The sequence below is a fragment of the Pelodiscus sinensis genome, chromosome 11 (genome assembly GCF_049634645.1).
Source record: "Pelodiscus sinensis isolate JC-2024 chromosome 11, ASM4963464v1, whole genome shotgun sequence".
In the NCBI taxonomy this organism is placed as follows: Eukaryota; Metazoa; Chordata; order Testudines; family Trionychidae; genus Pelodiscus; species Pelodiscus sinensis.
Window position 1 is genome coordinate 433,217 of NC_134721.1, and position 15,627 is coordinate 448,843.

The 15,627-nt window shown below is 46.8% G+C and overlaps 1 protein-coding gene across 12 annotated transcripts in view; it reads left to right on the plus strand.

Moving 5' to 3' along the window:
- Positions 1-15,627, plus strand: part of PXK (PX domain containing serine/threonine kinase like) — a 49,985-nt gene that overhangs the window by 26,286 nt on the left and 8,072 nt on the right. For 5 of the 12 annotated variants that reach the window (XM_075938409.1, XM_075938404.1, XM_075938406.1 and 2 more), the window contains 10 exons: positions 112-216; positions 437-538; positions 2,269-2,430; positions 4,146-4,263; positions 4,807-4,885; positions 7,870-7,918; positions 8,837-8,914; positions 10,068-10,154; positions 10,785-10,854; positions 12,036-12,098. In XM_075938409.1, coding sequence (XP_075794524.1) covers positions 112-216; positions 437-538; positions 2,269-2,430; positions 4,146-4,263; positions 4,807-4,885; positions 7,870-7,918; positions 8,837-8,914; positions 10,068-10,154; positions 10,785-10,854; positions 12,036-12,098 — 913 coding nt within the window. Of the gene's footprint in view, positions 1-111; positions 217-436; positions 539-2,268; positions 2,431-4,145; positions 4,264-4,806; positions 4,886-7,869; positions 7,919-8,836; positions 8,915-10,067; positions 10,155-10,784; positions 10,855-10,975; positions 11,088-12,035; positions 12,099-13,535; positions 13,647-15,627 lie in introns of all 12 variants that reach the window. The other 7 variants (XM_075938410.1, XM_075938405.1, XM_075938407.1 and 4 more) reach the window with 5 other exon arrangements.

The following is a 15,627-nucleotide window of genomic DNA, read 5'->3' on the forward strand; positions in this document are numbered from 1 at the left end:
TGCACGATGTTACTTCAGGGTGTCAGTTCTACGGTGGATGAGTCTAGCCTGAATTTACTGGAATCTACATTAAAATGTATGAATCTTCCTAATAGCTTCTTCTTTTGGCAGCATCCGTACATTTGCAAAGTCACTTTTGCCACAGCCAACGAATCCTCAGCATTGGTCATTAGACCATTCAATGAGAAGGGAACACTAAAGGACCTTATCTATAAGGTACTGTAAATTTGCATTGATTTTTAGACGACTGCTCTGCCATGATATGTTATAACACAGGCTCTAAACACTAGAAAGTGCTTTTTGTGTGTTACAGTGGAATAAATCGAGAGCACTTAGTCGGGTTCTTTTCTTTATAATTGCTTAGTACGAATGTGGCATCTTATATGTTCATTCATAGCTGTGTACCTTTTTTTTTTCTTCTTCTTCTTCTTCAAAGGCTAAACTGAAGGACCCGTTCCTAAAGAAGTACTGCAATCCCAAAAAAATTCAAGGTCTTGAACTTCAGCAAATAAAAACATTTGGGAGACAGATCCTAGAGGTACCCCCTTGTATTGTGTACAGTGCACTTGAGGAGATGATCCTTTTAGTCACATTTAGCAGCTTGAATATATCCTCCGAATGACCAGCTAAGATCTTTATAATGGAGAGACATTAGGGATGTTTCGTCCTTTTTCAGTTAGTTTATTTTGTACATGTGGCTGCACTTTGTGTGTAGCCAGGTCAGGGAATTTCCCTGGATAGCTAGTTAGGCTGCAGTCCTGCAGTTGGATCCTTGTGTGCGGATCCTTCTGCATGGAGCCCTCTTTGTGATGTAAGCGGAGCCCGGCACTGGGGATAAAAGAACTTTTTTCCTTGCTGAAAAGAACCTACATATAGACAGGAGCAGGGATACCCTAGTCAGTGCTCTTGGAAAAATCAGGTTCTGGCATTTAAAAGGGTGCCCTATCTGCAACTGGGATTTTTCCAAATTAGTAAATTTTATGGGGATGAGAGGAGAAATCAAGTTAGCAACATTGTGTTACGTTTCTCATACTCACTTCAATTTACATCATTGGACTTCCAGACAAAATGTTAAAGCCATATTGTAGATTTTGTTGCATCTTACCCGTCTCTTATTTTTAAGACCCACAACAGATAAATCCCTCTTATACCCCCTCCAAAAACTTTTCCGTGTGGCTTTGGTGCACATCAAACCCAGAGCAGTTTTCATGTATTGTGAGTGTTTGATCAGTAACCACTCTCAAGACCTCTTGATTAAGGTCATATTGCATGTACTGATAGTGCACTGTTAGCTTATCTCCTCTTCTGCTGTTTTCCTTACGCCAGTCGATTTTATTCCATTAGCACTTTGGTGAGAAATCCTAAATCTTGGCGCTAGTGTTAGGCGCCTCGGGGTTAAAGCGAGGCAGAGGCAAACTTCTACCAGCTGGGTTTCTATGTGGCTATATAGGGTATGGAAGATGTGCGTTTATCATGGTTTTCCTCCCCGGCCATCCCCATTCATCAGATGTCTGCATGCGGGGTTGAGATTTTTAGAGAAAGTAGAAACAGACGTTTCATTTCACTAGTCCTCTCTCAGCCAGAAAACCCTGATGTCCTGCCCCGTCTATCCCACTGGTTCTAGCATGGTGATGTGAAGCAGAGACTTCTGGGAGTTTTCAGAAGCCTTTTGGGGGGCCGGGTGGATTTGTGGGAGCAGAGGTGAAACTCCCATAAGTCTCTGGAGAAGGGCAGTACAAGGTGCATCTCTCTGGGTTGTCCCTTTTGGGGGTTCAGATTCCAGCTACTTACATGACATGTTAAAAGAATCCAAATGGAGCAGATTCTGGTTGAGGAGGCTTTAGGAGACGGTTGTTAGAGAGGCATGTGAGAGCATGGTCCGTGGTGTCCAACACGTTAGCCACGTGTGGCTGTTTGACCAGTTGTGTGGCTAGTTCGCTATAGCAGTAGCCACTATTGTGGCTGACTGGTTGGACACCACGGCTCTAGAGCCTAATGGTCTGGGGGAAATACCACCTGCGGGCGTAGGGTGAGCGTGCTCCTACAGGTGGTGCCAGTTCAGTTTGTGAATGAAGAGCCGTAGTGCACGGCTTGACTCCAAGACAGCGGAGCTAGAAGATGGGAGCTGAATGGGGTGGAAAATGAAAGATCCAGGGTCGGATGAGCTTCTCCATCCGTTGAGCATTCTTTTCAGAACACTCTGAACGTTGTCTGACGGTCGTCCCAACAGTCATCCTTGCAGTGACCCTTTTCTCTCTCATCTTTCAGGTATTAAAATTCTTACATGAAAAAGGATTTCCTTATGGGCATCTACATTCCTCCAATGTGGTCCTGGAGGGCGATACCTGCAGGTTGCTGGATCTAGAGAATTCCTTGCTGGGACTCCCATCCTTTTATCGATCATATTTTTCACAGTTTCGGAAAATTAACGTAAGTCGTATAAAATCTAAAAGGAGGAATAGATATTTCATACATGACCATTGGTTCATCTTAGATTTGATAGTCAAACAACTATGGCTGACAGTAAATATTACAATAGTCTATCAGCCCTGAAAAGTGACCGTAATGCTGTTGGAGAAGGTGGGATGTGACGCCTGTAGGCTTTGCTCAAATTAGAATGAAATGGAGAGCGTTTCCTCCAAGATGAATGGATTTGTCTACATCCTTCCTCTATCTGGCTCATCAGAACTCCTAGATCCACAGGCATTTGAGAGTGTGGTCCTCCATGCTTTATGAAAATTGGCTTTGAATATGCCTAAGTTTATGCAAAACAGATCATATAATCTAGCATTCAGGAGATCACAGGTTCTTGAATGTGTCCTAATCTATTTGTGCATGTATCTTTCTTGTATGTGAAGTTAGAAATATTAAGTGGGAGCCTGTTTTACTAGTCTAGATATTCTAGTAAAAGCCATTCGTGATACTTTAGGAGTTCTCTGGCTGGGTGATCAAGCGAACAACCTGTGAATGGTTTTGTTTTTCCAATAAGCCCAAATAGTGGTTGGTCCTACAGAGTCATGTGACCATGACACCTGATGCTGGAATCCATTCTGGATCTGGTACTTTTCCATTCAAGGTGAGAGAAATTTGACCTGAGAGCAAAGAATGCTCCACTGGGCAAAAGGAATATAAAGGTGGGGACCAAACAATAGGGGTTGCCACATGCCAGGAGATGCGCCTTCCCAAATTAACCATTTAACATGCCTTCTGGAATCATCTAAGACTTAACAGGGGGAAGGATTGGGCTAAAGCTAGGGGGCTGCTTAGCTTGTGGAAAAAGGTTTAGAACAACTGTTGAGGGTAAGGTTTTATATGTAACAATTTCCTTTGTATGTTAGGGTTAGCTGGGGTGTGGTGTTTGGTTTTGGTTGAGTAATTTACTTTGTTTTCACTTGCAGTCGCTGCTTCTACCGAATACTTTCTAATATTATCAGTATTAATATTATCACGATGCCCAGGATAGATAATTGTTACTGGGGCAGGGGGAGCAACCGCTGTGCATATCTCTCTTCGATAAAGGGCTTACCTTCCTCCTCTGTGAAATTTTTATACAGAGCAAGACAGTTTTGTTGGGGGTTGGTCCCTTTTGGGGTTCTTGGGTGCTGTCAACAGCCCTATAGCTGTGCCCTCCCAGAGCTGAGCTGATTCAGGGCTGTTACCCCAACTCTTTGCCTTGGCTGGGGGAGGGCAGAGCTTCTGTTCCCAGCAGTACAGGATGGTGAGGAACCCCAGAGGGCAGGAAGCAGGCAACAGTGGTGGATCAGTACACTGGGGTGCCAGCCCACGGGGACCTCTGTGATCTAACCCCTCAGTGTTGTCACCTGCAACTGAAAATGCCAGCGGGATCACTTGGAAAGGGGTCATTGATTAGAGGAGCGATTTGGGCTGGGTGCGGTTTGTAGACCGAGTAAGATTGCTCTTCCCTTCCAAACTTAGCACGGGTGGAGTGGGAGCGGAGGAGGCTCATATTTATCAGTGGGGAACTCCGGCACAGAGACACTCCGTGATTTGGTCAGTCTCACAGGGAACCCGCATCCCAGTCCTGATCCCTCCCCACAAGCCGGTCCTCCTTTGCCCCTCTCCCCTATGGAAACCGACATGTGCCAAGTGGTTTGATTGGACAAGCTGGGCTTTTGTCTTCCTAGACTCTAGAAGGGGTTGACGTACATTGCTTTGGCCACTTACTGTATGAAATGACGTATGGGAGACCGCCAGATTCAGTCCCGGTGGACAGCTTCCCTCCTGCTCCGTCGGCATCAGTCGGTCAGTATACTCTTGGGCACGAGTCTCGGGGCAGTCGTAGTCTCTATCCGCAAAAACGACGAGTCCAGTGGCACAGGACTCCTCGGTGTTATACAATTGGGGAGGCTTTAGCGCCTGTTTAAAGTAACTTCAGTCATCTGCCTCTTTCAACCCAGGACATCTTGGAATACACTAGAAACCTGCTTAAAATGTCCTGTGGCTTTAGAAGGAGAGTTCTGAGAATACATCATTTACTAAGTCGACTACAATAGAAATGTACCACCCCGGTATTCTCTTTCCCTGAAGAAATCTATACGGCCCCTAGATGCACTGGCTGGCTTTGCCGTTCTTTCTTTACTACTCAGTTTCTGATTATCTGGTAAAAGTAATATCTCCTGCTCTTGAACTGTGTGCGCGTGCACGCATTGTTCTAGTTGAAAGGCTCGATAGGGAGTGTTACGCAACTGTGCCTAATCTTTATCCCAACACAAGGAAAGCAGAGTTAGCAAATGTGTTCCTGCAGTATAAAAATCTCTTTTTCTCTCCCCCCTCCCTATTTTAAAGTGTCTGTACTGGAATCCGTGCTCTCCTGCGAAGCCATAAAGAATGGCATGCCAGCTGTCTCCAAGCTTTTACAGATGCCGTAAGTCATTGTTGCTTCATTCTCTGTAGACTTTATACTATCGTTAATATGAGCAAAGCTGTCTCTGCTCTCATCATTCAGACTAAAGATTTTTTTGGGAGAGGGGGGAGAATAATGTCTCAGACATTTTCCTTCAATTATTCTGACCCTAGCTGCGGTGTAGCATACGGTGCATTCACACACCCAGGTGGTGGTACTATTTCATATGAGGGACTTCTAATTTTCAGTTGTAATCAATATACACCTGCAAAACCCCTCCCCATTCATTAAAGAGGGGGGGAGGTGTTTATCAAATCAACCCCCCTGGAAATGGTTATTTCTAGCTAAGGGTTTGTTTAAATGGAGCAATAACGTGGAGTATGGGGGTGAAATTGCTCAAGTGCACTTACGTTCTGCGTGTAAATTGGCCCATGTAGATTCGGGGGGGGCAGTACTTTTTGATGGGGGGAGGGACACTCCATAAATTTGCTAAGTGGTCACAGGCTGCACTCTTCCATGATATTAAGGGAGGAGTGGTGGGGTCTGGGCTGGAAGCTGGGTTCAGGGTAAGGGATTGGGGTGCAGGAGAGATGTGGGGTCTGAGAAGGAGTTTGGGTGCAGGAGACCAGGAATGCAGGGTCTGGGAGGGGGGTTGTGAAGTGGGGGAGGGGTGCAGGAGCGGATATGAGGGTTTGGGTTGTGACCAGTGCAGGGTCTGGGAGGGGGTTTTAGGTGCAGGAGTGGGGGGGCAGAGGGTTGGGGGCTGGAATGCCAGGGGCAGGCTCTGGCCAAGCGGTGCTCACCTGGGCCAGAGGAAGAAATTGGCCAATGGGCGCTTGAGATTGCGCTGGGGGCGGTGGCAGCATGCAAAGCCTCTTCCTCTCTCCCCCTCCACCCCGTCACAGGTGGTGCTCAGTGAAGCACATGGCCCCTGAGCCAGCCCCTGAGCCAGCTGCTGTGAGCCACATGCAGGGATGGGCAGGCAGGGAGTTCCTGCAGGCCAGATCCAACAGCTTGGTGGGCTGAATCAGGCCTGCAGGCCATATTTTGCCCACCCTGGTGCAGCATGGTGCTGTTTAAGAGAATACTGTATTAAAGTATGGTCGGGAACATTACCGTTTCCCCAAACACGGAAATAATGAACTCCAACACATGTAAGCCCGATTTCTGTGGCTTCTTGCTGCGCTGGTTTAAATAGTGGATAGCCGCTCTCCGTTACGAACACACGTGCTAGCACTTGGAGGGATGATGATAAAACAGCTAAGATGCTGTGCGGTAGGGGTCACTGTTCTTTCCAGATGTGACCCTGACTAGCTCAGATGGGAAGTGAGCCTGCAGTGTGATTAGCTCAACATTAATGTTCAAAACAGGGAGTGGGCAGAAGTGTTAAGCTCGGCCTTTTAGAGTTGTGGACCAATTTCTCGGTGTTTGGTTTACCACACGTTTGGGGGCATAATGCGGAGTTCTGGATCCTCTGGTGGGAAAGGGTCAGTGCAGTTGTGTATCATTTCTCTTTGAGAGGGAGAGAGGAAATGAACAGAAATCTGACAGCAGGGAAGTGACATTGGTATAAGAATTTACAATGGTCACGAGTTAGAGAAGAGAATCTATATCCAGCCCGATCTGACGTGTGCCATACCAGACTTCATTCCCTTTGCACTCGGCACATATAGATTGGGAAGCTGGATTCGCATACATGCCAATACAATAAAAGTAACCCTTTCTCTCCTCGTGGATAATAATGTTCTGTAGAAAGAATCTGTGTTTTGCATGGGCACATAATTCCAAAAGAGAGAAAGGCGGGCGGGGGAATCTATGAGCTAGTTTTTTGAAGGGACTCTGACAACTTTATCACATGTTTTTCTGAATTCTCTACCTACTATTGTTCCTAAATGGCTGGATCTGGGATGTTGGATAAATTCATCACTTTTATAAACATGTGGTGATCTGCAGTAGTGTCAAAACTCTAAACTGTTGGTCACAGTGGATTTAACGCTGACCCTTCACTGGACAGCCTTCTAGTGTTTGTTCCAGGGGTGCGTCTACATAGCAGGGCTTAACTCGAAATAAGCTACGCAAATTGAGCCACGTCAATTGCAAAGTTTGTTTCAGAATAACTTACTTTGAAATTGAGAGCATCTACACAGCACTCTTCCTCCGACTTCCCTTACTCCTCATACAATGAGGGTTACAGGAGTCGGAGTAAGAAGTCCTCCAGCTTGACAGTATTTCAACATTATTTCAAAATAACCGCCTGCTGTGTAGACGGGACTAAGTTATTTCAAAATAACACTAGTTATTTTGAAATAATGCTGCTGTATAGCTGTACCCTAAAGGAATTAGAACATAGCTGGAAATCTTACAGTATTTCTGTTTTCAGACTAACCTTGCCCTCTAGTGTACTTCCCCTGTGCTCTGAAAAGGCAGGATTGAATGAAATGTTTTTCTTTGTTCAGTTACTTTAACTGCAGTAGTTATAATCCGGGTACACAGAAATGTGAAACTTTACACAGATGTCTTCCGTGCTCTTCATGTTTTGACTACTAATATAGACTGACTGTGCAAACAGAGTTTCTCTTCAGAAAGAGGAGTGACGTTTAGATGCAATGTACAGAAAATCCCAAACCTGACCCTTCCCTGTAGTCCTGCTGCCATTTGAAGTAAAGGGAAAGTTGGCTTTGGGGTGTTCTATGCAGCCTAACTCGGACTACCTTGTTTCAGTTCTTCTCATGGCCTCTCCTAAAGCTGTTAGCTTGTCTGGCTGCATTCCATGTCAGAGGGGGCTGCGTTTCGGGGAGGGCTGCTCCGTGTGCATTGTGACCCTTTGGGTGAAAAGCACCATGTATGTGCCAGTGCAAAGAGAAGTGGGTCCAATAAAAGATATTCCCTCACTTAGTGCAAAGAATAAGCAGCAGTGGAGGAGAGGTGGTTGTGCTGCGTTCTCTCCTTGACCCTTGCTGTCCCTTGGAAATAACATCCGGACCTCAACTTTTCTTTCCTTTCAGATTGTTCAGTGACGTTCTGCTAACGAATTCGGAGAAACCACAGTTTAAGGTAAAGTGAACAACGCTCACGTATCCCGACGTGCTTCTGGCTCTGAGCCTGGGCACGATCCAGCCGAAATGGGGGGTAGGGTAAATGAGGGGTGGGGAAGAAGACAATGGCTTAGTTCCAGGCTGCAAATTCACCAGTGCTGCTGCTGCTTTCAGCAGCACTTCACAGGGGCGCTTGTGTGTTCGATTCCTCATTGAAACATCTGAAGGAGAACGTTTAAAATAAATCTCATTACGTGTTGCTTCAGTATGATGTCAGTGGCTGTCCCTTGCTAGGACACTGACACAAGCGAAGCAAACTAAGGGATTGGGCATGGTGGGGGAGGCTCCTGTGCACCGAATGCTGCTGCTGCATCAAACTGTCCCTCAAAGGTGAGTTGCTTGGACATGAGGAGTAACCGCCTGACTTTCTTTGGTGGTTCTTGGTTGCCAGAGGAGTAAACGTGAACATACAGTTCTGTAGGAGAATCAGGACAAATGCCTGTTTGGAAGAGATTGTAACATGATGTAGGTCCTGTGCTATGTCTGTTCTTCAATTACTTGCCATGTGGGTTGTGACAGCAATGGCAAGAACAGACTCCTGCAGGACTGAACCTGAGTCGTCTTGCCACTGAATGGAACCTGCCCAAACCATCCACGGGTCCACGGCCCAGCCTGCAACACCTTACGTCTGAACCGCTGCTAGATAAACGCTGTTTTTCACTCCTCTGTCCTGCGTGATGCTCTTTTCCTGTTGCTGAAACTGGCAGCCAGGTTTGGAGGGGAACAGTGCTTGCAGAAATCCCACATGGTCTAGGTGGACACAGTGTGAGAACCTGGATCCATATCCTAGATCCAGAAGCGGGTGTTTAGCAGTGAAGCTGGGTATTAATTCTGCTTTGCACGTGCCATACCATGATTCTTCTCTTTCCTTTACCAGATTCCCACTAAGTTAAAAGAGGCATTGAAAACTTCCAAGGAAGGCATAGAAAAGAGACTAACTGAAGAACAGAAATTGGTAATTTCTGCATTTCTTTATGGTTTCCCCACAGTCATTTTCCTGATCTTAAAAGCCAAAGATTTTATGCCAAATGGTGAACTGCTAAAGACTTTCCATCCATAAGATTTATTAAACCTGCTGAGATGCGGCGTGCTTGCGAGGCTATTGCAATAGATGTAAGAAACCATTTTAGAACAGACTCGTTTAAACTGAATTTGATAGAGATATCTTAAAGGTGTGCTGTACAATGCAAGCTACAGAATGAAAGTATTAGAATTGAGAACAAAATAGCTCTTGTTTTCTATTCTAGTACCTTTCTCATATTTAAAAGCTACAAACGCTAAAATGGCTGATTGACAGCATGACGCCAAACTTCCTGGCTCCTGACATTCTCACATGATAGACACACAAGTGATAGATTTTTGTGCACTGTATTGGCTTTTGCATGTGCAGATAAATACATGAAAATCTGTAGGATGGTTTGGGAAGCTGGCTCTGTGTTTTCACCTTGGCTTTAATTTTACATGTAAGTACAATAGGTGCCCATAATGGACCATGTTATGTTGGATGTTTGAATATTAGTTTTGTAATCTTCAGAGGGCTGTTGAAATGTATAGAAAAGCTTGTCAGAAAATCCAGATCTAAAATTTCCCAAAGTTTGGGGTGTCTGAATTAGTTTTTGTCCTCAGTCTGTTCTAGGGAAGGATCCAAGCTTTCTCAAATTCCGGGAGTGGTTTTTGTCTTAGATTTTGTTCCAGGCTTATTTCTAGCTGAGGAAGAGGTCAGTCTGAGATGTATGGAGCCTGAATGCTTTTTAGAGAAAGACTATCCAGTCTGTGTTGGACAATAGTATTGTTGGGACACCTTTGTCATTGTAGACAACTTGATACCTTCTCCCTTCCCTAGTAAATGAGCCAAGGCCTGAATGTGGGCCTGATTGAATGCATGGACCTGCTATTGTCACTTATTGTGGCACTTGCATTAAACATGCCGTCAGAAATTAGAAATCTAATTTTATTTGAACTCTGGTCTCCAGGCCTCCGCCCCAAAGCAGCTACAGAGATCTCAGTTTTTCAAAATACATTCAAAGCCACATGAGTGTTTTCTCTGTGGTTGCCAGATGACTGTTTTGCACATTCACATGGGCTGTTGGCTCTCTCTTGTTCTAAAGATTCACCAGCACAGACGACTGACGAGAGCTCAATCTCACCATGGCTCTGAGGAGGAGAAAAAGAAAAGGAAGATCTTGGCTCGAAAGGTAGATGGAATTGTTGAACTCGAGTGTCTGGCATGCAGGGAAGTATGGACCTTGCAAGTGTCGAACGTGCTGAGGAAGTGAGCTAAATAAGATGTTCTGAGCTAGAACATCTGTGCTGATTTGGAGTCACGTATGTGCTCAGCTAATGCTCTGGGCAGCAATGGCATGGCTATATGAATGCCGTAAATACAGAGAACAGCCCGACCCTTGGCTTGTTCTGCCCAGGAATGGGAAGGCTTTCTCCTTAGTATCTCCTGCATCTCTAATTTGGTTTTGAGGATGTGTTTCTGGCTCTGGATAGTGATATGGTTTTACTACCACCCACAACAGTGGCGGATTCTGTAGCCCCATGGGACTGTGGCTGCAGGAGGACACTCTAGAGAAGGTGTGTCTAGAGCGCTGGTGATCTTTCATGCTGTCATGCCCCTTGGGAGCTGATGCAAATGCTCCGTGCTCGACAGTTAGTGTAATCTACTCGCCTGTGGCGCGTAGCATAGCATGCCGAGCTACGCGGCTGGCGAGCCCTGCAAATGCTCGTGTCAAAGCCATCTCGGTGAGGGCCTGAGGTGAACTAATGGGAAATGCTGCTTGTTTATTTCTGTCTTTCTCTCCCCTCCTTGGTTCTTAAAGAAGTCAAAGCTCTCTGCCTTCGAAAGTGGGGAAGAACACTCAGTAAAATACAGCAACTCAAACAATTCAGGTAACTAACAGCAGAGCCTTTTCAGCAGGTTTGCAGCAGTCACCTTTCCCGCCCAAATCAAAGTACATACGGCTTAGAAACCTAAAATCACTTTGCATTTTCTGTTGTACACTAATATTAGACCAGCGGGTCTCAAACTTCACTGCACCCTGGCCCCTTTGAGGAGACCAATTGCTGCGTGACCCCAGGAGGTGGGACCGAAGACTGAGCCCTCCTGAGCCCCACTGCCCCGGGTAGGAGGCATGTAACCTTATCCTGTGTGGTGGGGCTTGGGTGTAGGTTTCAGACTTGCTGGGGCACCAACACCAGCCTCGGTGACCCCATTAAAATGAGGTTGCAATTCACTTTGGGGTCCCAGCCCACCGTCGGAGAATTGCCAAGCATTGCGCGTTCCATTATGGTCAAACTGCGAGTTGAAAACCATAGTCACTGACCGACATAGTTGTATTAATGGGTGAGCTCCTCTTAACCTAGTGCTCTGAGCCTTGGACGGAAGCTGCAGTGTTACAAGAGCATTGATCAGTCAACCCATTGTATCTTGTGGAAACGCTGTTGTAACGTGTGTTTCTTATTAAGGCATTACTAAAGTGAAGTAAGGCGCTGTGGGGGGGAGGTTACTGCATCTGCATCCAGTCCTGAAGATGGGCTCTAGGTTTGAGCTCTCGCCTCGCTGAACTGTTCCGTAGTGCAGCCAGTTGTTTTCATGAGAGTGACTTGCAAGGGGCAGAAGTGTCCATCAGAAAGGGTGTGACTGCTCCAGAAGGCAACGCATTGTGAAATCCAGTCCTCCCTCAGAGGGACTGCTAAAGCGATAGCCTCTGATTAGCAAACTCCCCCTAGAAGGCAGGTGGGGTCCGAGACTGCGGACAGTGGGTGGCACACATCCAACAGAGCGTAAAACGTGGCCCCTGAAACCCAACGGCGTTTAGCTGAGGCAGCCTGCCTGCTGTTGAAAGGAAGCGCCCCCCTCCCCCTTGGGGAATTCTGTGAGTGCAGTTGAGATGTTAGTCGGGCTGGCCCTCACGGTGCGGCTAGCCAGTTCGGTCAGGTCGGTGGGAGTTGTGCCCTTGAGTTCGGTGGCAGCAGTCAGTAAAGCCAGACTGTTTCCAAAGGCCCCTTCCCTGTTAATTTGGTGAGCCCAGGAAGCCAAGCTGTCGTTACCGTCTCATTATTTCGTTTAGCAGGCTCTGGAGCGAGCTCCCCTCTGACATCACCATCATCCCCCACTCCACCCTCGACAGCCGGTAAGTTAGAGCCACTGCTGTGTGGGTCTGTCTTGTCTTTTTTGTTTTTCTATGGCGGGAGATCTTTCTTCCCCTTGGGATGACAGAATTTTTGGGGACAAGAATTGACCATCAAAATCTGCAGATGACATGTATTTACTTCAGATGGCCGGCTCCTTCTGAGCATCCAAGATAGCCATGTAACGTACAGAACCTTTTTCCCGTAGTGCTCCTGAAGATTATCTCTTCATGCAGCACAGATCCTTGCATCTAAGTTTGCACTAGCCTAATCCTACCTTCATTAGTGCTTTCCAGACACCCTCTGGGCCTCGCGTTAGTTCAGAAACGCGCTTTGCTCTTTGGTCATCCAGACTGCAGGTGCTGGCATGCTCTGTTTTGAGATGCAGCAGGTTTGTATTATCTTTGTAACCCCCCCGCCCTGTGTACCTATGATATATCGCTGACATTAGAAATGTAAGTGTCGGGGTCACCAAGGAGCCGCATTATTAAAGGTGCTAATACTGTCCCTTTTCAGAAAGACACATTGATAGCAACTGCCTGTACCTATGCGGTAGAGGCTAGCTCACCTGACTTCTGATCCCAGGGACTGCTGCACTGAACTGCATTAGTCCCTACGTCTAAGTTACACTAATTGGTTAAGGAAGTGACTGTCTGTGTGGTTGGGGTGGATTGTTTGATTTATTGACCTTCTAACAGACACAGTAGTCCACTGACTTCAATAAAAAGGGTTTTTTCCCCTCTCAAGTTCAGAATAATTTTGAGAATTACGAACTCTGTCTTCTCCTCTAAGGACTCGCTCTTTTAGTTTCCCTGGATGTAGGATACTACAATATCACTATATGGTCTGTATTACAAGTAAATGTTCTCTTCCAGGTGTGCCAACTTCTGTTGTTGTGGTTTAGTTGTTTCTTTCCAAGATTTGAATGTGTGGTCTTTTTTTTTTTTTTTTAAGAGGAATTAGAAAATCTGAGACAGTTCTACCTTTCCAAAATGTATCAATATTTAGAAATGTTACTTTTTGTGTGAAATGAAATTAGGGTTTGGGTTTTTCTTACTTGGATCCATGGTGCATTGTAGGTTTAAACTGGAAGATGCTACCGGCAAGTTTCAGTGTGTTGGTTAAGCTTCTGTGTCCTCTCCAGTGTGAATACCCCGTCTCATATGTAGCTTATCCTTCTAGCGTTGTGCTCCTGGCTGCTTGCTGTAGTCCAATTGCCCCTGCATGCATGCTAATCGCACAGCGCTGTGGCATGCAGGTTGTGGTGATGCTTCGGGCATTCTCCATGCTGCCACCATTTCAGAATGTATCTAATGCATCCGGGATGGGATAAAAACCATTGGAGTGGGGGTTACTGAAGTGCCGAAACAAAGCATCTCTTCGGATATTCGCTATAAGAGAAAGCTTCGGGGCTTGAGTCTGATCTCTTTTTCCACCAGGAATACACCGTTTTCATTTCTGTGCATGTGCAAGCCTTTCAGTGACCTAATGAAACCAAACCCTGCTCCCTGAGTTTTGACTAAGGCCCAAAGTTTGTGGGGCACTAACAGGTGAGATGACTGGCAGAGGTGACCCCTTTTTTCTCCTCCGGACGCTGTCAGTGCACTAGTGTGGAGCTGTGGCGCTAGGATATGCCAGGAGGGAGCGAAAGGGCCAAGAGAAGTGTGTTGAAGAGGGAACTCCCTTCAACAGGCTCCTTGCCCTCCAAGCGTGTGCGGCTGTTGACCTGGGGAGGGAAAGCAGGGGGGCATGTGTCACCAGTACGGAGGTTAAAGTTTTACTGTGAGGGTTAGTGGTATGCTTACCATTACCTGGCCCTTGCCGGTGAAGTTCAGCGGGCAGCCCCAGCCACGGAGAGGCCAGAGGGCTAGGCGGGGGGACCTCACAGCTGGGGCGAGACTGGTGGTGGGAGCCCCCGGCTGTGGCAGGGCTGAGCAGCAGGCCCTGAATTAAAATAGTTAACCAGCTAACTGTTCTGCCTTCCCGAATCCCTCAGCACATGGCCTGGGTGAAGGCCTGATTCGAAGCTCCCTGGGGATCTTTCCAGTGATGTCAGGGCACTTTGGATCGGGCCTTGAGAGGGAACAAAAGGAGGAGACCAGGAAACCACCAGCGCGCCCCCAACTTTCCTGAATACCATCCTCCCTTCAAAGGGGTCTTGAAGGGGTTCTTAACTATGGTGTTTGTCAGACTGCTTCTTGCTTTGCAAGGCCTGGTGAATGAAGAGCTGTACTATGGGCACAACTTCTTTTTCAGCATGTCCTTTTTGTCTCTTGAGTAACAGCTACAGTTCCACACATGTGGAGGAAACCGTCACTTTTTTTGTATTGTAAATCTTTGTGAAAGCTGCATGAAAACCCAAACCAAAGTCACGCTGCAGCTGCCGGTCTCCTGACCTTGCCATGGAGTTGAACTTGGAATCCCTTGTGGGCAAAATTCAGAGATCTGCTTCAGGAGTGTTTTCAGAAGTTCACCTGCTCACTCAGAGTTTACTGGTGAATGAGGCTGATCTAGAAGGGGGCCTGCATTGTAGTTGCTCTCAGAGCTGGATTGCCCAGCACGTAGGTTACACTCTTCCCATTTAACATGTTTGCCTTCAAAGTTGAGAGACCTTCAGAGCCTTTGAAATGCCACGAAGCCCCATTTTTCTTTGCCCCCTCCTAAAAGGATTCAGAAGTGGCAGAGACCTGCCTTGAGTAGTAGGCTTGTGTCTCCATAGTGAACCATGTTTAGAGCCCTTCGTACGTGGTCATTGATGCGCTGTACTGAGCCCGCGGGGAGAGGTTGGTAAATGACATGAGCGTTGTGCTTGGGGACTTGGCCCCATCGTGGCTGTGAAGTGGAGGAATGAATGCCTTCTGCGGTGCCTTGCCGCTAGCGATTCGTGTGTGTGGCACTTGGCACCGCAAGACTTCGTTGTCTTCTGCATTGCCTCCCATGGGTTCCTTCAGTGGACTGGAAACCTTCGGTGTTTCAAATGGCTTTGTCTCAGCGGGGCAAAGGACCTCCCAGCGGGCTCAGGGCAGCCTCTAAACCAGGGGATTTGAATCCTTTTGGCTGTATTGCTTACTGAGGGCCTGCTCTGCAAAGTGCCATGTGCCTTCATTTCCCTTCGCTTTATTCAAGGTTCAGGCAAACAGGCCCCAGCTATGGCAGGTGAGGCTGGTCTCTTTCCAAGCTCTAATGTTGCCAGTGCTAGGCTGCTAGCAAAAATCCAATGAATAATGCAAACAAACATCCATATGCGATCTTTGGAATTTCCAAGGGGCTCCACTTGGCTGTAATTCTGACCCCTTGGCGCGCGCTTTCCAGTGCAGAACGCGAACGTCAGACTCCTGTGTGAGTAGTCAGAGTGACTTTGAAATCTGGGCGGCGGTGTATGGGTGCACATCCGTTCACGGAGCAGAAACCACACGGGGTGATTTTTATCTTTGCAAATTGCAGTGAAGCCACATACTTCAAGTGTCGCATTTGCAGTCTGTTCATAAAGCAAAATGTTCCCCAAAATGAATCCATTAAATCTGAACGTGT